Source organism: Malus domestica, chromosome 10, assembly GCF_042453785.1.
Source record: "Malus domestica chromosome 10, GDT2T_hap1".
Taxonomy (NCBI): Eukaryota; Viridiplantae; Streptophyta; class Magnoliopsida; order Rosales; family Rosaceae; genus Malus; species Malus domestica.
Window position 1 is genome coordinate 37,653,649 of NC_091670.1, and position 20,751 is coordinate 37,674,399.

Below are 20,751 nucleotides of genomic sequence, written 5' to 3' on the forward strand. Positions count from 1 at the left end.
TAGTAGTTTGCGTCTATATACATATAAATATATGCCCGTCAATCATCATCATCAATCAGATAGTAACCATGGCTATCAATATTTTTAATTTTCTTGTTTGTTTCTCTATTGCTTCCTTTGTCATTTCTTCCAATGCCAGAAGAGTTCTAGACTCGAAAAATGTAGACGGTAACAATGGCGGTAGCAATTTCACTCATGTATGTGATCCTTCAAGGTTTTCCGACCTTGGCTTGGATGTGTCAACCTTTGGCTTCTGCGACTCCAAATTGTCGTATGACGATAGGGCCAAGGATCTGGTAGATAGGATGACATTGGCAGAGAAAGTGAGGCAACTAGGAAATAGTGCAAAGGGGGTTCCGAGGTTGGGGTTGCCTAAGTATGAGTGGTGGTCTGAGGCACTCCATGGTGTGTCGAATGTTGGTCCCGGGACTTATTTCGATGATCTTATTCCGGGTGCAACAAGCTTTCCCACTGTTATTCTTACAACCGCAGCATTCAATGAGTCATTGTGGAAGCAAATTGGTCAGGTATACATTATCATCACTACATTTTTGGTTGTAAAAGATGACATGAAAAGCCATGGAAGTTACTTTTCACTAACAAAAAAATGCTCAAAGTTACTTTTCGTTTGCTTGTACTAAATGGTTTTTGTTCCTTATGAATATTTAGGCTGTTTCAACAGAAGCAAGAGCCATGTACAATCTAGGAAGAGCCGGATTGACATATTGGAGTCCCAACGTTAATGTCGTGAGGGATCCAAGGTGGGGAAGAGCCACGGAAACACCCGGTGAAGACCCTTACGTTGTTGGCGTTTATGCCTCTAACTACGTCAGAGGCTTGCAGGATGTTAAGGGCACAGAGAATGCCACAGATTTGAACTCTAGACCTCTAAAAGTTTCCTCATGCTGCAAGCATTATGCCGCCTACGATGTAGACAACTGGCTCGGTGTCGATCGTTACCATTTTGATGCGAGGGTAAGTCTATAATATATGTTAGATAATAAACCACATGAGTTTGTTAACACATTAATAACTCATGTGTCTTCTAGCATTTTTCATTTAAAACGAAGTTTCATCATGTCAAATTAAGTTCATTTTCCTATTTTCCTTTTTGTTATGAAAGGTGACAGAGCAAGATATGGCGGAAACTTTCCTAAAACCATTCGAGATGTGTATTAAGGATGGTGATGTAAGCAGTGTAATGTGCTCTTATAACCGTGTTAACGGCATCCCCACTTGTGCTGATCCGAAGCTCTTGAAAGAAACCATTAGAGGAGATTGGGATCTTCATGGGTACGTATACTAATCACCTTTAAATTTTTCCGCTAGTCTTCATGCAGGAATTTAATTTTTTTATTTTTTATTTTTATGTCTTGCAGATATATAGTCTCGGATTGTGACTCTCTTGAAGTTATGGTGAACGGCCACAAATGGCTCGGCGACACCAAGGAGGATGCTGCTGCACAAGCTTTGAAAGCAGGCTAGTACTCCTTACAAAATTAACTTATTGAACCGTTTCTGTTTGGGAATACTTATGTTCTTGCTATTTCGTCCTTAATTACTAGGTTTGATTAATTAAGTTCCATGTTAATTACTTTAGGGATGGATTTGGACTGTGGAGTCTACTACACAAACTTCACTCAGAATTCGGTGAGGCAAGGGAAAGTGAAGGAGGTAGAAATCGACCGGTCACTCAAGAACCTTTATGTGGTGCTTATGAGGCTAGGTTTCTTCGATGGGAATCCCACTTTCAAGTCTCTCGGCAAGAAGGATGTGTGCTCGAAACAACATATTGAATTAGCAACAGAAGCGGCAAGAGAAGGAATCGTTTTATTGAAGAATGTCAATGAAACTTTGCCGTTGAAATCTAAGAAAATAAAAAAACTAGCCGTCGTTGGGCCTCATGCCAATGCTACAGCAGCAATGATTGGAAACTATGCAGGTATTGAATCTAAACATACGATTTCAATTAAGTTGTACATCTTTAACATGATATGCTCTTCAACTAAACATACCGTTCAATTTTGTGTTAAGGTATTCCTTGTCAATTCACTTCACCTCTCGATGCATTTTCATCCTACGGAGAAGTCAAGTATGAAATGGGATGTGATGGAGTTGCATGTGCAAATGATAGTCTGATATTCCCTGCCATGAAAGCCGCAAAGCATGCAGATGCAACCATAATTTTTGCTGGTTTGGACTTATCAGTTGAGGCAGAGAGCTTGGATAGGGTGGATCTGCTTCTTCCTGGCTACCAAACCCTGTTTATCAATCAGGTCGCTCAAGTCTCCAAGGGTCCGGTAATTCTTGTAATTATGTCTGCTGGTGGTGTTGATATCAGTTTTGCCAAACAAAATGATAACATCAATGCAATATTGTGGGCTGGGTACCCGGGGGAGGAAGGCGGCCATGCCATTGCAGATGTTGTTTTTGGACATTACAATCCTGGTACGTAACGCTAAAAGAATCACATTTTTAGTCCAATTTGATGATAATGTTGCATCATTTAGCATAATTTTTGCCTAAATGTATATCTTAGCTTTTAACTTGCTCACTACGATATAATGTAAATGTTTACTATGTTACAGGAGGAAGATTGCCTCTTACATGGTACGAAGCTGGTTATGTGGATATGCTACCCATGACATCCATGAAATTGAGGCCAATCGATAGCCTAGGCTATCCCGGTCGTACATACAAATTCTACAATGGCTCCACAGTTTACCCATTTGGATATGGCCTTAGCTACACCCAGTTCAACTACACCCTGCGATCTGCAGAGAGATCTCTGGATATAAAGTTGAGAAAGTCCCAACACTGCCGTGACATAGAGTACAAGGATAATGAATACAAGCCACCTTGCCCTTCAATCCTTATCGACGACTTGGAATGCAACCATGAATTTGGGTTCGGGATTGAAGTAAAAAATGTGGGTAAGAGAGATGGAAGTGAAGTCATCATCGTTTACTCAAAACCACCTATTGGCATCGCCGCTACGCATACCAAGCAGGTGATTGGGTTTAAGAGGGTCTTTGTGAAAGCCGGAAAGAGCGAAACTGTTAACTTTGTGTTCAATGCCTGCAAGAGCTTGGGAGTTGTCAACTACAATGCTTACAATCTTCTAACATCAGGCAGACACACTATTATGCTTGGAGATGATGTCGTCTCCTTCCCCATTCAACTCAACATTAAAGAGTGAATTGTTATTGTAATGAACTCGGACTGGTCTTAGGCTCATTGTGAGTAAATAATTATTTAGTGGAATAACCAGTAGGCTTGCTGCTGATGCACCTCCTTTCCCTCTTCAGATCAGTTTGTAAACAGTAGCCAGTTGAGTTTCTTGATTTCTGATTTTCATCCACTTCATGTCTATTTGATCTTCTATTGACGCTACACGATTTCTAAACAATTCCTCTTACCACTCGTATATTTTCTACTGAACTCTATTACCGGAGGGGTGATTTGAACTCAGGTGCAAGGAGGTGGGCACACATCTGCTTACCACTCATAAATTCAAAAGCATATTTTGTGCTAAGAAAATCAATCTAAACCAATGCAAAATGCATATATATATATATATATATATATATAATTCCAAACGAGGTAGAAGTAGAACAGAACTCCAAATTAAACAGTTCCAAAATTTCTTATATGTACAAAATCGACAATTTTGATGACTAACTATGAAACCAATGTTTGTGAAATAAAAGTTTGGACCAAATTAAGAAATGTGGCCAGCAATGACACAATAGCAATGTCTTTGATCAAGTCAATCTAGGTTCAATTAACAGAGCCAAAGAATTTGGTAAATTATATGCAGTCTTGTCCAACTGCTATTTGTTTTACTCCTGTTTCTTGGCATCAAACGCGCGTTTCCATAGTTTTTTCAGTTTCCAAGCTATTTCCTCGGCCATTCAAATATTTCTTTTACAATATACTGACTGCTACTAGTCCAGATTATATCTGAACTGGTAAGATTTTGGGCGAGATTTAATGGCTGAGTCGCTGAAGGTATCCATATATCCAAATTAAATTTTAAATGTGGATTGTCTTCTTAATCCTATTGCATAATCACCATTAAGTACAATTAACAATAAAACTAAAATTTATCAATAAACTCACACCCAATAATTTAAACGAAAGAGCAAATAATAACAGAAATCGAAAAGGAAGTGAAGCTTACACTTCGGTTTGGAAGGGTAATAAAGTGAAGGTGATGTAGGGCCGGATGATTTTCAACGTGTTTTGGATGGACCAAAATAGAAGAATTTTTTAAGATTATGCAGGAACTGGTTTTGAAGAGCTTTGGGACATAATTAGGTTTCTGTCAGCCCTCTAGGCTTCTGTTTCTCACGAGTTCACGTGAATTTCCATCTCCTTAATTAATTTGGGTGGATTGGAAGGCAACTTCCTTTTAGTTTGTGACTTTGTGTTTGATTTCTATTAAATCATAAAGGATTGAACGGAAAGACGACAGACCTAGCGGAAGGAGGGAACGTCAGAGGAGAGAACATATGCTTTGAGTTTGGTTTTTTATATTTTAAATGGGTGTAAAGATAAAATTACATATTAAATTGAGTTTGTGATGATAGTAAACTTTATGTTTTGCTTATGAGGGTAGGCTACTTCGACGGAAACCCTACTTTCAAATCTCTTGGCAATAAGGATATATGCAACAAAGAACATATTGAGTTAGCCACAGAAGCAGCAAGAGAAGGAAATGTTTTGTTAAAGAATGCCAATGAAACTGCCTCTGAACTCTGCTAAGTTTAAAACCCAGCTGTCGTCGGGCCTCATGACAATGATACCAAGGTCATGATCGGAAACATGGCTTAAGAATGGATCTCCTAGGAAGCTGATGCAACCATAGTTTGGTGGGTTGGACTTATCAGTTGAGGCAGAGGGCTTGGACACAGTGGACCTCCTGCTTCCTGGTTTCCAAACTCAACTTATCAACCAAGTCGCTAGAGTCTATAAGGGTCCAGTAATTCTTGTAGTCATGTCTGCCGGTTGTGTTGACCTCAATTTCGCCAAACAAAATGATTAAGTCAGAGACATCTTGTGGGCAGGGTACCGGGGGAGGAAGGTTTCCTTGTCATTGCAGATATTAACGGATTAGGCAGGTGGTAATTACAACTTAAGGACAGTGTCAGTGTCGTTTGAGTGGGGCTCCCTCAGGTCAGTCTATCTAAAATTCCAACATCTACGTTTACCCATTTGGTTATGGCCTTAGCTACGCTTAATTCAACTACACCCTAACAACTGCAGATAAATTGATGAATATTTTGTTGAACAAGACCCAAAACTTGCCACGAAATTAAGTACGACGATGAAGCACACAGACCAGCTTGCCCTGCAGTCCTCGTAGATGACTTGTATCACAACTGTACAAATACCAATCTCTACCAGAAAGTATGGTTAAAATCCTGCATATTTTCTAAGTAAATCGTTATTAGCACTTTAAAAAAGTTATCATGCATTTATTTAGTCGTTCCTCTTTTATTGTTCTATTATATAATTGTGTACTGATAACTTTTTTAGAGTGTGCGTTGCATCTCCCTTTCTATATAATAGTAATAACACACCAGGTATGCAAGAATCGATCTCCACGAGACAGAATCTTGTTGCTATGATGAAAATCAATTTCTTCCAATATAACCAAAGAAAAGACTTTACCTTACAACTAATAAGTAATAGTTCCCATGATTACATCCAACTGAGGATGGCTTCCATCCAAATGTAAGAGCCAAGGAAACATGAACACAAAATTTAAGTAAAAATTACATTTTTTTTTCTTTCCTTTGTTTCAAAATATTGAAGGGCGAGATTGGGCGGAACAGAAAGTTTACTCCTTTGTGACTGAAAGGTCACGAATTCAAATCGTGAAAAACATCTTTGCAAAACAAGAGTACAACTACACAGTCCCCCGACAATCTCGTAAAACAGTAAGCCTTATTAACTTAAAGTCGCCCTTCCTTTCAAAACCTTCAAAAGTAAATAAAGTAGAATATGGATGAGCAAAAAGCCACCATAACAGACGGACCAAAAAATAAAGTGAACTGCAAGAGATGATGGGCAGGGGAGTCCCAACTTGACCAAAAATGATCCCAAAGAGTGGGGCCAAAAAGGCACAAAAATTAGAGAGCAAGAAGTATGGGGGTAAGTGGGAAAAAAGTCTTCAATGGTGCGCCACCATCCCCAAATCTTATTGGAACTTCAAACAAATGTACAGGGATGGGAGGAGGCAATACCTCCGTCCATCCTTGTCCCAACTATTTCCAGCACCTTAAAAAGTTAATAAAAAACCGAATTGGATCCTCTCCTGAGCCTAAAGAGAGGATCTTCCTGATCAAGAAATGTGGATCGTTAGATTTTCATTCAACGATTATAATTATTATAACTTTAAAAGAACCTTTATTTGTTGTAGCCGTTGAATAAAAATCCAATGGCTCACGTTCCTTGGTCAGGAGGATCCTCTCCTTGGACTCAGGAGAGGGTCCAATTCCATAAAAAAAACCATACAAATTAAAGAGTATTTGAAAAAATTAAAAAAAGAAAAGAAAAAAAAAGACAGTGACACGGAATTGAACAAGTCATGCTCACATAAAGCAACCAGTGATCATCAGAATCTTGTATAAAAAAGAGAGGAGTTTTTAACCGAATCCAGCACCAAATACAAACACGAAAGCTTATTGGTTATGAGGGAAGACGCAAGAATTCACCTTACATGCATGATCGTGATGTTCGTGTTCCGGGATTTCGAATCGTTGAGTGTGAGAGCTATGGAAAGGAGACATAGCAGCGACATCACTGACACGTCTTTGTGATTCATTCGACAGGGATTAAACAGAGATCGTTATGGCTCGTTTGGTGCTCGAATTGGATTGAACTGGATAACTAACAAAATTTGAACCACGTTGAAAAAATTTTGTCCGACTTGAAGGTAGACTATTAATTTTACAGACCAAAGAAGCTCATCATTTTCAATCCCCACAAGATTTTCGGATTCCTTCATTAATCCCTTCTGATCACCTCAAAATAAAAAATCAATTCATCTCCGCTTTCAATATACGTTGAATTTTTTTAATTATCTAATTCAATTCAATTGCAAGACGAATATAAGCAAAAATGGAACATCAATTATAACTAACAGAAGCAAACTGATTTATTAACCAAGCGAGGGTGGCGAAAATAGTGCATAGTTACATAGCAGTCGATAGCTGCAACTTACCATACGAAATTAACTGAAAAGAAGAAAATGAGCATCCATACTACAAATCAGAGAGCTCCGAAATCAGATTCGAGTGACAACATGAGGGATAATCGCCTTCGTTCAAAAGAGAGGGGAGTGAAAAAAACAAGAGAGTACGTTCTTACCACCGTAGCTTCAAGTGCACATTTAGTCGTTCAAATTCTCAACTCCAAGCTTCTGCAGCTCAACCTTGAGAGATTTCAAGTACTGAACAGCTTCGTCTAGAACGGCGACAGTGTTCATTTCATTCGCACCAGGAACAATCCCTCTCAGCGTCCTCACCATCTTCTTCATTTTTTGGCGTTTCCTTTCACTATTGCAGCTGCTACTGCTACCAATGGCAGTAGATTTTTCAAGTGAAGAACACAGCCTTTCCTTCTTGGTTTTCAAACCATAACTGGAGCAAGAATCAGAGAATGAGCTCCCATAATTTCCACGAGTTCGTGCTGTACTGACCTCTTCCTCATCATAATCTTCCAGCTCTTCCTCTTCCAGGCTCAACAATGCATCAATATCATCGGAGTCCTCCTTCAGAGTAGACGATGCTTCTCTATTGTCAATATTTCCCTCGTTCAATCCCAGATTGTCTTGGATGTAAGCTGCACAGAGGTTAAAGGCAGGACCAGTAATTTTGTGGGAAATTTCAGGATTGAACATAATCTGACTTCGATGATCAGTCTGGTCGAAGATAATGAAATTCTTCGGGCAGATGCTAGAGGTTTGAAATTCAACACCATGGAAAGGTCTAAAGTGATTTGCGTCATTAGGTAAAACTGCCCCACACCCAGAAGCAACTGGAATATGCATGTAATTATTACCCACTTGATTTGAAAACGGCGGAGCTGCCTTGTTGGGGTCAAATTGCTGGTCACTCTGCATCAGAAATTCTAAGTAATTAAAGCTTAACAGACGGCGTTTCAACTGAAGTGTCAGATTCTTTGACTTCTAACTGGATGAAGGTTCGCAAAGATAATACGAGAACTGTTTACAAATCAAGTTATTTCCATTTTGGTCACGAGAGCCACCTATTCCCAACCAAAAGCAACCACAACAACTACAACTGCCTTCTTATGTATAAATACCGCAAGAGTGCCAGTTTATACCAAATCCCCGAGTCCAGAGGGCTTTTGATATAATACTACGTAACAGGTTTAAGCAACTGACGGAAATATTCAGCCTGTGAGAGCAAAGAAAGAGGATATCAAAAAATTTGTTTTAACATCTTGATAGTGGTACAATCAAGCATGCAAGTCAAGAACAATCATTTGAATGCATATCAATACGTAGTCCTGGTAAAGACAGCAAACATGTTTTTCCATTGAATTTAATAACTACTTAATTACTGCTTGGGAAATGGGAATAATAGTTAAATAAACTAGTATCCTGCCCGCAGCTCACCCAAATTTGTAAAGTATGCCAATAACTATGGAATTCCAAATGAAATCGAACTGACAATCTTATTTCATGCTTAATGTAAGTGAATTCCGCGGAAAGAAGTATTATTGCAATCAATCGAAGCTGAAAGAAGATGAACAACAACATAATGCCACGGCAGGGAAATAAGAATATCAGATGTACCTGACAAACTTGCATCTGGTGAGAGTAGGCAATTACCCCAACACTCATTAAAATCTTCCCAACTTCCTTTATAGCTCGATATTTCTTTACGTTTACCCCAATGTTCATTCTCACTCTTCCAACCAGCCCTAAAAATCACCAAATAAAAGGATCCTTCCAAAACAGAGTTTCACCTGCAGCAGTCGATCCACAAAGCCGCATTGTTAGAATGAGACTGAAAGAGCAATTAGAAACCGAACTACAATGCCACATTTGATAAGAAGTACAGACACATCAACTTGTCCCCAATAACTTAAAGCACAAAGGAATCAACGAACTGACGTTTTTGTTCTACAACAATCAAACAATTAAAATAAACATATAAGAAATCATTCGGTTTCCTCTAAAAAATCGGTAGCAAGCCCGTAGGGGAAATCGGATACACTGGAGGTAAATGCGTAATCAAGTTTCGATTTTTACACAAAATAACTTGATCCTGTCAGCCGAATCAACAACACAAAACTATCTTGAACAAAGCAAATGAAGGCACAATAAACTGCAATACAGAATGTGTGTAATCTCACCAAAGTGAAGCAATTTACAGTATGACACGGAAGAACACCACCAAGCGAACGCAGTTCCTGTTGTAATTCACAAAAGAAGACGTCCACGGCATCTTGATTTTATTTCTTCAATGCCAAATTAATAGTAAGTCCTCTCAATCTTCCACTGGGAAAAACTAAATGGAAACAAAATCCCAAAGTTAATCAAATATTATCCAACATTTATGCCTTCACACCAGTCACTTAACACAATAAACACACAAATAAAGATAAATTTGCCTAATCAGAAAACTGCAAAGAAAAAAAAAATCAAATTAAAATAATTTATTAATTTGAGCAGTTTCCTAGCAACATAAACAGAAGCTAATTACACAGAAACACTCAGAAAATAAAAAATTACTTAAACAATTAATCCCAATTCAAAACCCTAGATTATGGATCCAAAACAAACCAAATCATTCATTTATATTATATCATCCAGTGAATCAACAGGAACGACCTCAAAAGCAAACAAATCAACCTTCAAGTCCCTCAAAAACCACAACCCACAAAAAATTACAGCAGAAAAAATGTAAAGGTGAAAACTTTCAGAGCAAAACCTAGGTTTTAAGAAGAAGACAGAAGATTTGAACCAGATTATCGATTGCAGAAGATCAGATTTCGGATTTGGGAAATGAGTACTTTTCTCTGAGCAAAAATTTCCCTGGATACGCGCTGCTGAACAAGATCTACCACTACTGGCTCTGAGAGAGAGAGAGAGAGAGTGTGTGTGTGTGAGAGAGGAGAGAGAGAGAGATAAATGGGAGGGCGTGTTTGGGGAGTGGTGGGTATTTAATTTTGGGGTTTTCGTTGGGATGTGTGAAGGGACCGAGACAGAGAGGAGTCAAACACGGAGCGTGTGAGCCGTCGGATTGGGGGCCTTGGAAATGCTTTCCGTCTATTGCGGATGCAATGATGCCCGTCGGATGGAGCACGCGTGCAGGGGCAATGTGGGGCCCCTTCTCGAGGTTTGACGAATGCGTACGTATCGTGGAAAAATGACTCCTCTACTCTTTGCCCGTGTGAATGCTCCATTTGCCTTTATTTATTACCCCCTACTCTCTTCAATTATGCTTTCCATAATTTTGCTTTTGCTTTAGTTAGCTCAAAAAAATTTGGGCAAAAATAATATTAAGAAATTAAACGATAAACTAACAAGTTTTCATTTATAATTTTTATGCAAACAATATTATAAGTCATTAAGATTAAATTTGTCCACGACGAGATTTTATATTATGAAAATGTGTCAAGATAGTTTAATTGTTAATACAGGAAAAAACGTATGTTTCAGTAAAAAATACTAAACTATCATTTAACCATTCCGAATTAGAGTGGAACTATTCAAAATAGGATTTCCGAACTATTAGGTGATTTTCGTTTGTACTATTGTTCCATACTTGTAATTTCAACACATCAATTAATGAAAACAAAAATCATATTCACGAAGCTAAAATAATATAAACTAATCAACATACCATAAAATCAATGTCAGAAAACTTATAAAATTGCATCCCAATAATCATACTATAATATATTATGAATCTAAAATATTCAACAAATACACATCAACTTTTATGTTTAACATCCTATATTATTAATTTAAATTAATATTAGAAAAATTACTTTAAATTTGAAATTAGAGAATTAGGTGATGTTGGAAAGAAGTGGACCAGGTGGTCGTGGTCTGGTGGGTGGCGAAGTTGAGAGAGGTGGAGCAAGTGGTGGTGGCTACCTGGTGGGGATGAATAGGGAATCAATGGAAAAAGAGAATAGGGTTGGGGAATTTTCAATTAGGGGTCTGTAAAAAAATTGGGATTCGTTGGGATTTATTTATGACTTGTTAATAATTAAATTATATTGTTGTTTATAAATTTAACTCCTATCTGTGTCTGTGTGTTTTCTTTTTTCGTTTTTGTGTTGCATGTGATATTTTTGACGAATTTATTCATACGTGAATACGACCCCTCAAGCTCAAGGTGCATGAATGACGAGGGAAGATGGCGATGTGTGTGTCAAATTGTTAATTCGTGGCAATATAATTGGCTGCCAAGTGGCAATAAACTTCTAGTTCTAAACCACATACCAAACTTTGAATTGACAGAAGTGGAATAAAATTCATGTACTATTATATGTCACGCTTTATCTACGTAAACAATGGTCGGATCGGATGGATGATATTAATAAGTGGTTTTACAAGTAAAAACAAAATTCAAGTTACTTCTGAGTTTGTGTTTCTTGTAAGGTGGTGATGTTAGAGAGATTATCTGCTTGAATAATATAAAAAATGGGTTTAAAAAGAAAATTAAACACAAAACTTCAAGTGCATGAATGAATTAATACTTTCAACATATGAGTTGAGGTACAAGCTGCTTGATCTCAATACTAGACTTTAAAATTAATACAAGTATTTTCTTCATTTAATTATGTATTTTGATTTTATCTTACTTTTTCTTTATAAACTATGGTGTTAATTAGTTAAATTGTTAGTTGGTAGGGAATAAGAGGATAGGTGGGGATCGAACTCACGCCAGACTATATAGACATAATTACTTTCCATCAATGCAATAAAACGCGATATGCTTGATTTTATGTTACTTATTTCCCTGTTTGTTTTTCAATGTGTATCACTAAGTTAAGTCCAACCGAATCTTGTTACATAAATATCAAGCTAAGTCAAGCAACTCATCCCAAATACAAGCCGAGTTGAGACACAGTGACAAACTCATCATACTCATACGTTCTAGCAAAGTTTAAGCAGTACTAATCAATCTCTGCCTCTGGATTTCAACACTTCAACTAAGCTCAAGCTTCGGAGATTAACAGTCGAATCAAATTATAGCTAAGGTACAGTCCACAGTCCCCACAATTGGGACAAATTTATTAGACTACAAAAGAAGCAAACACGATAACAGAAAAACGCTTTGATAGTCTCAGACATAGACGCAATCACCCAAACCTGCAGTATATAACAAGCACGTTTTGTTAGAATCATAGCAATGAGGTAAAGGAAAAAATAAAAATACAAGATATGCAGTGTGTTATGCTAAACAAATTGGCTTACTTGGATTCGTCACGACGACTTGGCCAGCACCGTTGAAGTCGCAATTGTATTGTCCGTCAGCCTTATAGTAAAGATTCATGGCAAATGAGGCATGGCTTATCAGTGTATTTGGCAAAAAACATGAACCATGTTCTTGTATCTTGCTGCAATCTTTTAGTACTCCACAAGCGAAGTCAATGATTTCCTGCAACGCAGGATCTGGGATTCCTGGCTTAGCCACACACCAAGTGTCCTGCAAACCCAAAAAAACATATTAACTGTTTGAATGATTTAAGATTTTGGTTTAAATGAGTTATGTTTTTGTGAGGGAGAAATTAGGTTTGATTAATTACCTTTTTCTGTGGCAGTGGAGGTCCTGATCCTCCTGCCAAATACAAGGGATAAGAAAGCACAAATATAAAGAGATACAAATATTATTTACATACGAAACGTAAAGGAAAATACTTGGCTCTACCCATGGACGAAGCCATTCTTACTTACATGCCAATCAAAGATGATATCTGTGGCAAAAAAAAATTATTTTCGTGTTTTTATCAAATTTTATTTTGCAATGGATCAAATTGTGAATTGCAAGTAGAAGAATGACTTATCCTGAGGAGCCGATAAGTGTCAAAATGTATAACTTGTTGAAAACACATACCGCTCACAAATGTGCAGCTGGCATAATAACCTGCAACAATATGGTACAGCCTTAAAACGTTTAATTAATTTGTTGGAAATAAACTTTTAAAATTTGAAACAAATTAAATTGTTTGTATTTGTTTAATTAAATTATATGAAATTGAAATGGCCTACTTGGATCAGTCAAGGAAATGAGACCAGTATTGGTGAAATGGCAATTCCATTGCTTTCTTCCCATCTTTTGGTAGTAAGCATTCATGGCGTATGAGGCATGGTGCACTGATGTATCTGGATAAAAGCAACAGCCTCCTTTCACTGTTGGGGTGCAGTCTACATAACTGCATGCATAATCCACTGCTGAATGTAGGGCTTCTTCTTGTGCTGCAGGATTTGCTACACACCAAGCATTCTACAAAACCATGCAGATTAATTAAATTGTAATTAAATTAATCTAAGTATTTGTTGATTGTTATGAAAATATGGTTTCAGCTGGCTTAATTACCTGTGCATTCACCACCATGGAAATCTCTCCTGCAAAAATAATTGAAGTTAAGGATTATAATTAAGCTATTTTGCTGACAAAGGATTATAATTAGGGAACTTTAACGAAAAACTACATTTTTACACTAAAAAGTCAATCCTAGTACTATTCACTTTATCCTTTATTTTAAAGTTTTCAAACCATTTTCATTAGTTTTCCTTTATAATTATTAGTTTGGGCAAAACACCTTTTTAGTCCTTTCACAAAGTCACACTTTCGTTATATTTACCATTACATTCAATTTGGTATCCGATGGCATCCGACAATTCCGTTAATTCCTTGTAGGAAATCGTCATGCACTTGGCAGATCAGAGGTAAATTTGACGGATTTCATACAAGCTACAGGGACCAAATTCGTTGCAATTGAAAACCATCTATGAAAATGTAACCTTATGAAAACTATAGGAACTAATTAGGTAAGGGCCGAGACGAAATGATCAAAAACCAATTTCAGATTTTGAGAGAGTGCAGAAAAAGGGGAAATTTACAAATGTAAAATGCTGCATAGAGTTAAGAAAATAAAAAGGATCAAAACTAGTTTTGCAGCTTAAGATGGAATCGAAGAATCTTGATCATACCTGAGAAGACGAACAGAAGAAGGATAGAAATAATAGGAGACGGTAGAGCTAACTCAGCCATTTTTTCTGTACTACGTGAACTAGTACTCTAACTCTGTGATATGGAATTCATGAAGAGGGAAGATGGGGTATTTGTAGCAGTTACAATCTCATATGCTCCATTTAGTCCAGATTGCACATGAAGGTTGGCATGACAGTACTTTGAGGCCACCTGTTGCACATTTCTTTGTTCTTTTCTTGGTCAAACGGCTTTTTTATCGGTTACTAGATATTACAATAACCAAGGGTCCAATTTTTTCATGATGTTGTGCCCTTTTTTCTTTAATACTAGTGCTGTCTTAGATAGTGCTGAGGATTATGTTAATATGTCAAATTAATTACTTGTTCAAGGCTTCAAGCTATCTCATTTATGAAGAGAATCTGAGCAAATTTGCAGACTTGGATAGAATTGGGAAAGCATTCCTTTTTAAGACAGCTAATTATAAGAGATAACGTTCTGGAATTGTGGCATGCATACAGGTGGATAGCCTGCATGCACTGCAACCAGTGGCAAGTGTGGATGCAAATTTCCGTCTTCTCCTTCTTGGACGAAAATGTACCTGCAAAACAATTAACACCTTAGGTCAAGGCCAAGAGTCTCACACGCCCACGATGAATTGGGAGGCAGGGGGGAGCTTTGACCAAAGAACCTCTGATGCCAAAGTTAGAATTTGAGAGAGAGTATTTAGAGAAATTTGGAGAATTTTAGAAGAGAATTGGACTTAGGTTTTTGGAGAAATGAGGTAGTATTTATAAGGTGTGGCCGGCCCCATTTGGAGAGATGGGAACCGGCCACATATGGTGGTTTCTGGGTGTAATTGCAAGATATTATGTCAAAATAATATCTTGCAATTAATTAGGAAATTAATCAATTAATTTAGGGAATTAATCCTATTTTGAATGAATTGAAGGTTGAGGATTTGATGAGGATGGATGAAATAGGTTTTGAATAAATACCTCTTTTGATCACTGTTGACCTTGATTATGCCATGATTGTCCGCTGCTTGTATATAGAAGTTCCGGTGTGCCTCAAGGGTAATATTATCCTTTTAACCCAAAAGTACACGAGTCGCCTCCATAATTTTCCTCATTATATTTTACTCCATAGAAAAAACAGGTGGTTATGCCTCTAGTGATCACAGGGAAACAATGGGGCATATATATACTGAGCAGCTTGACATAGTATTATAATAAATCTCCTGATGTCTATGCTAGATGAGACATGACTATCATAGAACCTGAAAAATATGAAGAAGCAGCTATGAATGAAGATGGAAGTTGAAATGTCCATGATTGAGAATTATCAGATTCCACTTGGAGTTAGTAGATAGGCCTTTTGACAAACTCTATAGTTGGTGTCAAATGGGTTTTAATCTGGATGGTACAATTCAGAAGCATGAGGACAGACTGGTAGTTAAGGCTGTAAGAATAACTTTACAAGGATAAAGATTCAATCAATTGAATCACAATTCTCAAAACCATAATAAGAAAAATGTAAATCTATAAGTATGAAACTAACCTGCAGAGTTTGCTCCAGACGATGATGCCATTGCAGCAATATGAACTCGAAACCTTCTACCCTTTAACAAGACTCGATAGCTCTCTCAATCAATAGGACTTGAGATCTCAATGAACCGTATTCTTGTAAGGGCAGTGGCTCAAGACTTATATATTACTCCTTTAACCATTCCCTATAAGAATAGGTTTAGGATTCAGACTTAACCACTAACACCGAAACACCAGTCCCAAATCAATTCTGGTACGGAGTTCCAATCACACAAGGTTTATGCAGAATCTCAATGTACTTTTCCTGCATAAATACCAATAGATAATAGCTTGCAGATTTGGACTTTTCTATATCAATCTTAAACACCATAATTAGTTCCATATTCATACTCATAATCTTACATTCTCCCACTTGAGTATGAAACCTGAGAACCAATCTTTCAAGATTTATAGAAGTGATCACTAAGTCCAAATTCAAGAAAAGCTTATCATCATGTATTGACATAGACATACATTTCAAAGTATGGAACTCTAGAACCTAATCTGCACATTGCAGAATCGATTCAAAAGTTACTGCATACCTGATCTGTATCTCATATCCATAGTAATATCAAAAGAATTCCTCCCATTGTTGTCAGCCAAAACTTGTTTCAACAAAATCAAGTTTTCAGTCAACAGTAACATTCAAAACATCATTCCAAATAGTTTCAAAAGAATGCATCAACAAAATCACCAGACGATTTTCTAGCAAACCAAAACTATTATTAATAAAACTTGTTTTCTGGAACAATTCATCACAAATTGGAAAAATTGAACACTAAACGAAAACCAAAAAACTAAATAAACACATTTGGCTTGTCTTAACTAAAACAATCATGACTAACTTTTAAGATCAACTTCCTTACTTGAAAATCGCAGCCTCAACAATCAGGAAGCAGCAACAATAGTCTCCAAGTTTCAAAACAACTCACTCCCACTTATCAAAAGACTCTAAGACACCCATCTGTTCAACATGCCCTTTGAACACAATATTAGGCAGCGCTTTTGTGAGAGGATCGGCATTCATTGCAGTTGTTGATAGATACTGAATTTCTATCTCTCCCTTCTTCACCTTTTCCCTAACCTTGAGGAACTTTACATCCATCAACCTCGAGGCTGACGTCCTCTTGTTATTTTTCGAGAAGAATACAGCAGCATTATTATCACAATACATCTTCACTGGTCTCTTTACTGAGTCAACAATCTTCATGTCGGCTATGAAGTTTCTAAGCCAAACGGCCTGCTTCATACCTTCAAAACAAGCCACAAACTCAGCTTCCATTGTTGATGTTGATATGATAGTTTGCTTAGCACTCTTCCATGAAACAGCCCCTCCATTTAGTTTGAAAATGTATCCACCAGTCGACTTTCTTTCATCCATATCTCCAGCAAGGTCTGAATCGGTAAAGCCAACTAATTCCAATGAATCATCTCTGCCATAAACTAACATGAAATCCTTAGTTCTCTGCAAGTATCTCAATACCTTCTTCGCTGCCACCCAATGAGCTTCTTCAGGATTTGATTGAAACCTTCCCAAAAGGCCAACAATGAACGCCAAGTCCGGCCTAGTGCAAATGTTAGCATACATAAGGCTGCCAACTAGTGAAGCATAAGGTTTCATCTTCATCAATTCAATTTCATGCTCATTCTTTGGACACTGGTCTCGGGAGAACTTATCTCCCTTGTTCACTGGAACATCAGCTTTATTGCAATGTTCCATGTTAAATCTGTTGAGTACTCTTTCAATATAGCCTTTCTGAGACAATCCAAGACATCTTCTTTGCCTATCTCGAACTATCTCAATGCCGAGAACATAATAGGCTTCTCCAAGATCTTTCATTTCAAAGTTTGTGCTCAACATGTGCTTTGTTTCATTCAATAGTTGTCTGTCCGAGCTTGCAAGTAAGATGTCATCAACGTAGAGAACAAGGAAAATAAATCTTGACCCTCTTATTTTGAGATAGATGCAATCATCCATCTTATTTTCTATGAAACCATGTGAAGTCACAACTTGATCAAATTTTAAGAACCATTGCCTTGATGCCTGTTTTAGTCCATAGATTGATTTCTGTAACTTACAAACCATATCTTCCTTCCCCCTTTTAACAAATCCAGGAGGTTGAACCATGAAAATGTCTTCATACAGATCTCCATTTAAGAATGCAGTCTTGACATCCATTTGGTGCAGTTCTAAATCAAAATGTGCTGTTAAAGCCATGATCACTCTCATTGAATCCTTGGAAGACACAGGGGAAAAAGTGTCATTGTAGTCAACCCCTTCCCTTTGTGTGAAACCCTTTGCAACAAGCCTTGCTTTATATCTTTCGATCCTTCCCTCTGCATCCCTTTTGGTTTTGAAGACCCACTTGCAGCCGATTGCTTTGATGTTAGGTGGTGATTGCACCAGAGACCAAACTGAGTTCTTGGACATTGAATTGAGTTCTTCCTTCATTGCCGCCTGCCATAGAACCTTTTGAGGACTCTGCATGGCTTGGTGATATGTCATAGGATCATCAATGTCTCCAAAATCAAACTCTGTCTCTTGAAGATACACATAGTCTGAAGAAATAACTGGCTTTCTAATTCTGTTGGACTTCCTCAGATTTTGTTGATCAAGTGAGTTGGCAGGAGCATTAGAATTGGTTGCCTGAATATCAGTGACCGGACTTTGATTAAAAACAGCATTGTTTTGATCTTCATCACACACAGTTTCTGTTGGAATCTCAGTCTCACCCATTACTTCATCAATGTGAGTATTAATACTCAATCTCGGGAAAACTGGTATGCGGTTATAGTCTAACCGTGAGGAATCATCATCCATTTGCCTTGCTTCTTCAAATTCAAAGTTTTCTGGAGCCAAATTCGAAACATCTTCATCTTCTAGGAAGATAGCATTATGAGTTTCTTGTATTCTTGTGTGGGATTGAGTACAGAAAAACTTAAACCCTTTTGACTTCTCAGAATAACCAATGAAGAAGCAAGTTGTGGTCCTTGAGTCTAATTTCTTTTCACTTGGATTGTAGAACTTTGCTTCTGCCTTACATCCCCAGACATGAAAATAATCGAAACTTGGTTGTCTTCCATTCCACAGCTCAAATGGTGTCTTAGGCACTGCTTTGGACGGCACTCTATTAAGTATATAATTTGCTGTCTTCAATGCCTCTCCCCAAAGAAAACCAGGAAGTTTGGACCTGGAAATCATGCTTCTCACCATCCCCATGAGAGTTCTATTTCTCCTCTCTGCCACTCCATTTTGTTGGGGTGTGCCAGGAGTGGTGTATTGAGCTATAATGCCTTGGCTTTCAAGAAAACATACAAAATGACCCTTTTTCTGTCCTGTTTCTGTGTACCTGCCAAAATATTCCCCTCCTCTATCTGATCTAACAAGTTTAATCACACGGTCTAACTGTTTTTCAACTTCACTTTTGAAGGTTTTGAAGCATTCAAGGACTGAGGACTTTTCACTAATAAGGAAAACATAACTGTATCTAGAGTAGTCATCTATGAAATTCACAAAATAAGAGTTCCCACATATGGTTTTGATAGGAAAAGGTCCACAAACATCTGTATGTATGATTTCTAATAGGCCATGACTTCTTTTAGCATCTAGTTTCCTAACATTTGTCATCTTCCCCTTCATACAATCAATACACTCAATTGCACTCTTGAAATCAATAGCCGGAATCAAGTTCATTTTGGACAACTGAAAAACCCTTTCTTTTGAAATGTGTCCTAATCTTTTGTGCCAAAGCATGAAAGTTTGATCAAAACCATGCATTCTTTTAGTTGCAGTATTTAGGACATGTAAATGGTCAGTTTCTACAATACAATCTATTTTCCAAAGTTGATCATGCAAAAAGGCCTTTCCTTGTAGAGAACCTTTTCTAATAAACTTGACACATTCATTATCTCCCATGAAAACATAGCCTTGTTTTATTATCCTGGATGCTGAAAGTAAATTTCTTCTCATTGCAGGCACAAATAGGACATCATTCAATTGCATTATCATGCCAGTAGATAGTTTCAGTTTAACAATACCAATGGCTTCGACAAACACTTTGGTTCCCTCACCAACAAAAACATTAAAACAGTTTGTTTTCTTTTGTTTTTCAAAACCATGTAATGAATTAGTGATGTGCACAGATGACCCAGTATCAAACCACCAAGAGTTAGCAGGAATATCAATGAAATTCGACTCCTCACACACATAGACATCAGCTTTTCCTTTAGCCCTTAACCAATCCTTGAAAATTTCACAGTCCCTCCTATAATGACCTTTAGATTTGCAGTGATGACACCTAATCTTTTCAATGTTTTTAGTCTTGACCTTAAAATTTTTAGATTTAGAGGAGTTGGAATTTTTAGCAGATATAACAGACTTATCATGTTGCTGAGGTTTAGAAGCATTACCAGGATTTGTGTCCCTCTTTCCCTTTGCAATTTGCACATAATTGACAGCTTCAGTCTCTTTGCTCTTTTCTTGCTTTTGACGGTTTTCTTCTTGGACACACTGAGCAATCAACTCATCCACTGTCCAGGTCTTGTCTTGAGTGTTATAAGACACCTTTAGTTGACTGAATTTCTGCGGTAATGCTTGTAGAATCATGAACACCAATTGCTTTTCACCAATGTTGACATCCATTGAATTAAGTTTCTCGGCTGCATCGGTTATCTTCATAATGTGGTCTCGGATTGAACCTCCACCCTCAAATTTGTAAGATGTCAAAAGGAACATGTACTGAGCGATTTCAGCCTTTTCAGATTCTTTGAATTTGTTCTCCACAGCAGTTAGATAATCCTTTGCTAGTTCACACTTCTTGATTCCTCCTCGCACCGTGTCTGTCATGCCACTTTCAAGAATGGATAGAGCCACTTTATTAGCCCTGGTCCATCTCTCAAACTCAGCCTTTTCAGTCTTTGTGCTTTTGTCGGTCAAAGCCGTAGGCTTTGGCATG

The 20,751-nt window shown here is 37.5% G+C and overlaps 3 protein-coding genes across 3 annotated transcripts; 1 reads left to right on the forward strand and 2 right to left on the reverse strand.

Annotated features, from left to right (window-relative positions):
- Positions 1 to 3,372, forward strand: LOC103446254 (beta-xylosidase/alpha-L-arabinofuranosidase 1-like). Its single transcript, XM_008385343.4, has 7 exons — positions 1 to 527; positions 670 to 975; positions 1,124 to 1,293; positions 1,380 to 1,480; positions 1,601 to 1,942; positions 2,035 to 2,448; positions 2,589 to 3,372. The coding sequence occupies exons 1-7, from the start codon at positions 69 to 71 to the stop codon at positions 3,197 to 3,199; spliced, it is 2,403 nt and encodes an 800-aa protein (XP_008383565.3). The 5' UTR covers positions 1 to 68; the 3' UTR covers positions 3,200 to 3,372.
- A 3,768-nt stretch (positions 3,373 to 7,140) lies between these two features.
- Positions 7,141 to 10,178, reverse strand: LOC103446205 (transcription factor bHLH144-like). Its single transcript, XM_070806517.1, has 4 exons — positions 9,972 to 10,178; positions 9,394 to 9,548; positions 8,831 to 9,003; positions 7,141 to 8,125 (listed from the first exon to the last, which is right to left on the reverse strand). The coding sequence occupies exons 3-4, from the start codon at positions 8,936 to 8,938 to the stop codon at positions 7,400 to 7,402; spliced, it is 834 nt and encodes a 277-aa protein (XP_070662618.1). The 5' UTR covers positions 8,939 to 9,003; positions 9,394 to 9,548; positions 9,972 to 10,178; the 3' UTR covers positions 7,141 to 7,399.
- A 1,947-nt stretch (positions 10,179 to 12,125) lies between these two features.
- Positions 12,126 to 15,405, reverse strand: LOC103446204 (PLASMODESMATA CALLOSE-BINDING PROTEIN 2-like). The gene is made up of 8 exons (XM_008385279.4): positions 15,209 to 15,405; positions 14,213 to 14,811; positions 13,596 to 13,624; positions 13,268 to 13,502; positions 13,113 to 13,142; positions 12,805 to 12,836; positions 12,473 to 12,704; positions 12,126 to 12,367 (listed from the first exon to the last, which is right to left on the reverse strand). Exons 2-8 carry the CDS (start codon positions 14,271 to 14,273, stop codon positions 12,342 to 12,344), a joined length of 645 nt encoding a protein of 214 aa, XP_008383501.3. The 5' UTR covers positions 14,274 to 14,811; positions 15,209 to 15,405; the 3' UTR covers positions 12,126 to 12,341.
- Positions 15,406 to 20,751: the final 5,346 nt, after the last annotated feature.

What these genes read in the sequence shown, in the direction of transcription:
- LOC103446254 (XM_008385343.4), top strand. Translation starts at nt 69, where the DNA reads ATGGCTATCAATATTTTTAATTTTCTTGTTTGTTTCTCTATTGCTTCC. An exon ending in AATGATTGGAAACTATGCAG is followed by an intron (nt 1,943 to 2,034) that starts GTATTGAATCTA and finishes TTTTGTGTTAAG; the next exon opens with GTATTCCTTGTCAATTCACT. An exon ending in TTTTGGACATTACAATCCTG is followed by an intron (nt 2,449 to 2,588) that starts GTACGTAACGCT and finishes ACTATGTTACAG; the next exon opens with GAGGAAGATTGCCTCTTACA.
- LOC103446205 (XM_070806517.1), bottom strand. Translation starts at nt 8,938, where the DNA reads ATGAACATTGGGGTAAACGTAAAGAAATATCGAGCTATAAAGGAAGTT. An exon ending in ACCAGATGCAAGTTTGTCAG is followed by an intron (nt 8,126 to 8,830) that starts GTACATCTGATA and finishes TTTCTGATGCAG; the next exon opens with AGTGACCAGCAATTTGACCC.
- LOC103446204 (XM_008385279.4), bottom strand. Translation starts at nt 14,273, where the DNA reads ATGGCTGAGTTAGCTCTACCGTCTCCTATTATTTCTATCCTTCTTCTG. An exon ending in CATTTCCTTGACTGATCCAA is followed by an intron (nt 13,143 to 13,267) that starts GTAGGCCATTTC and finishes ATATTGTTGCAG; the next exon opens with GTTATTATGCCAGCTGCACA. An exon ending in AGTCGTCGTGACGAATCCAA is followed by an intron (nt 12,368 to 12,472) that starts GTAAGCCAATTT and finishes TATATACTGCAG; the next exon opens with GTTTGGGTGATTGCGTCTAT.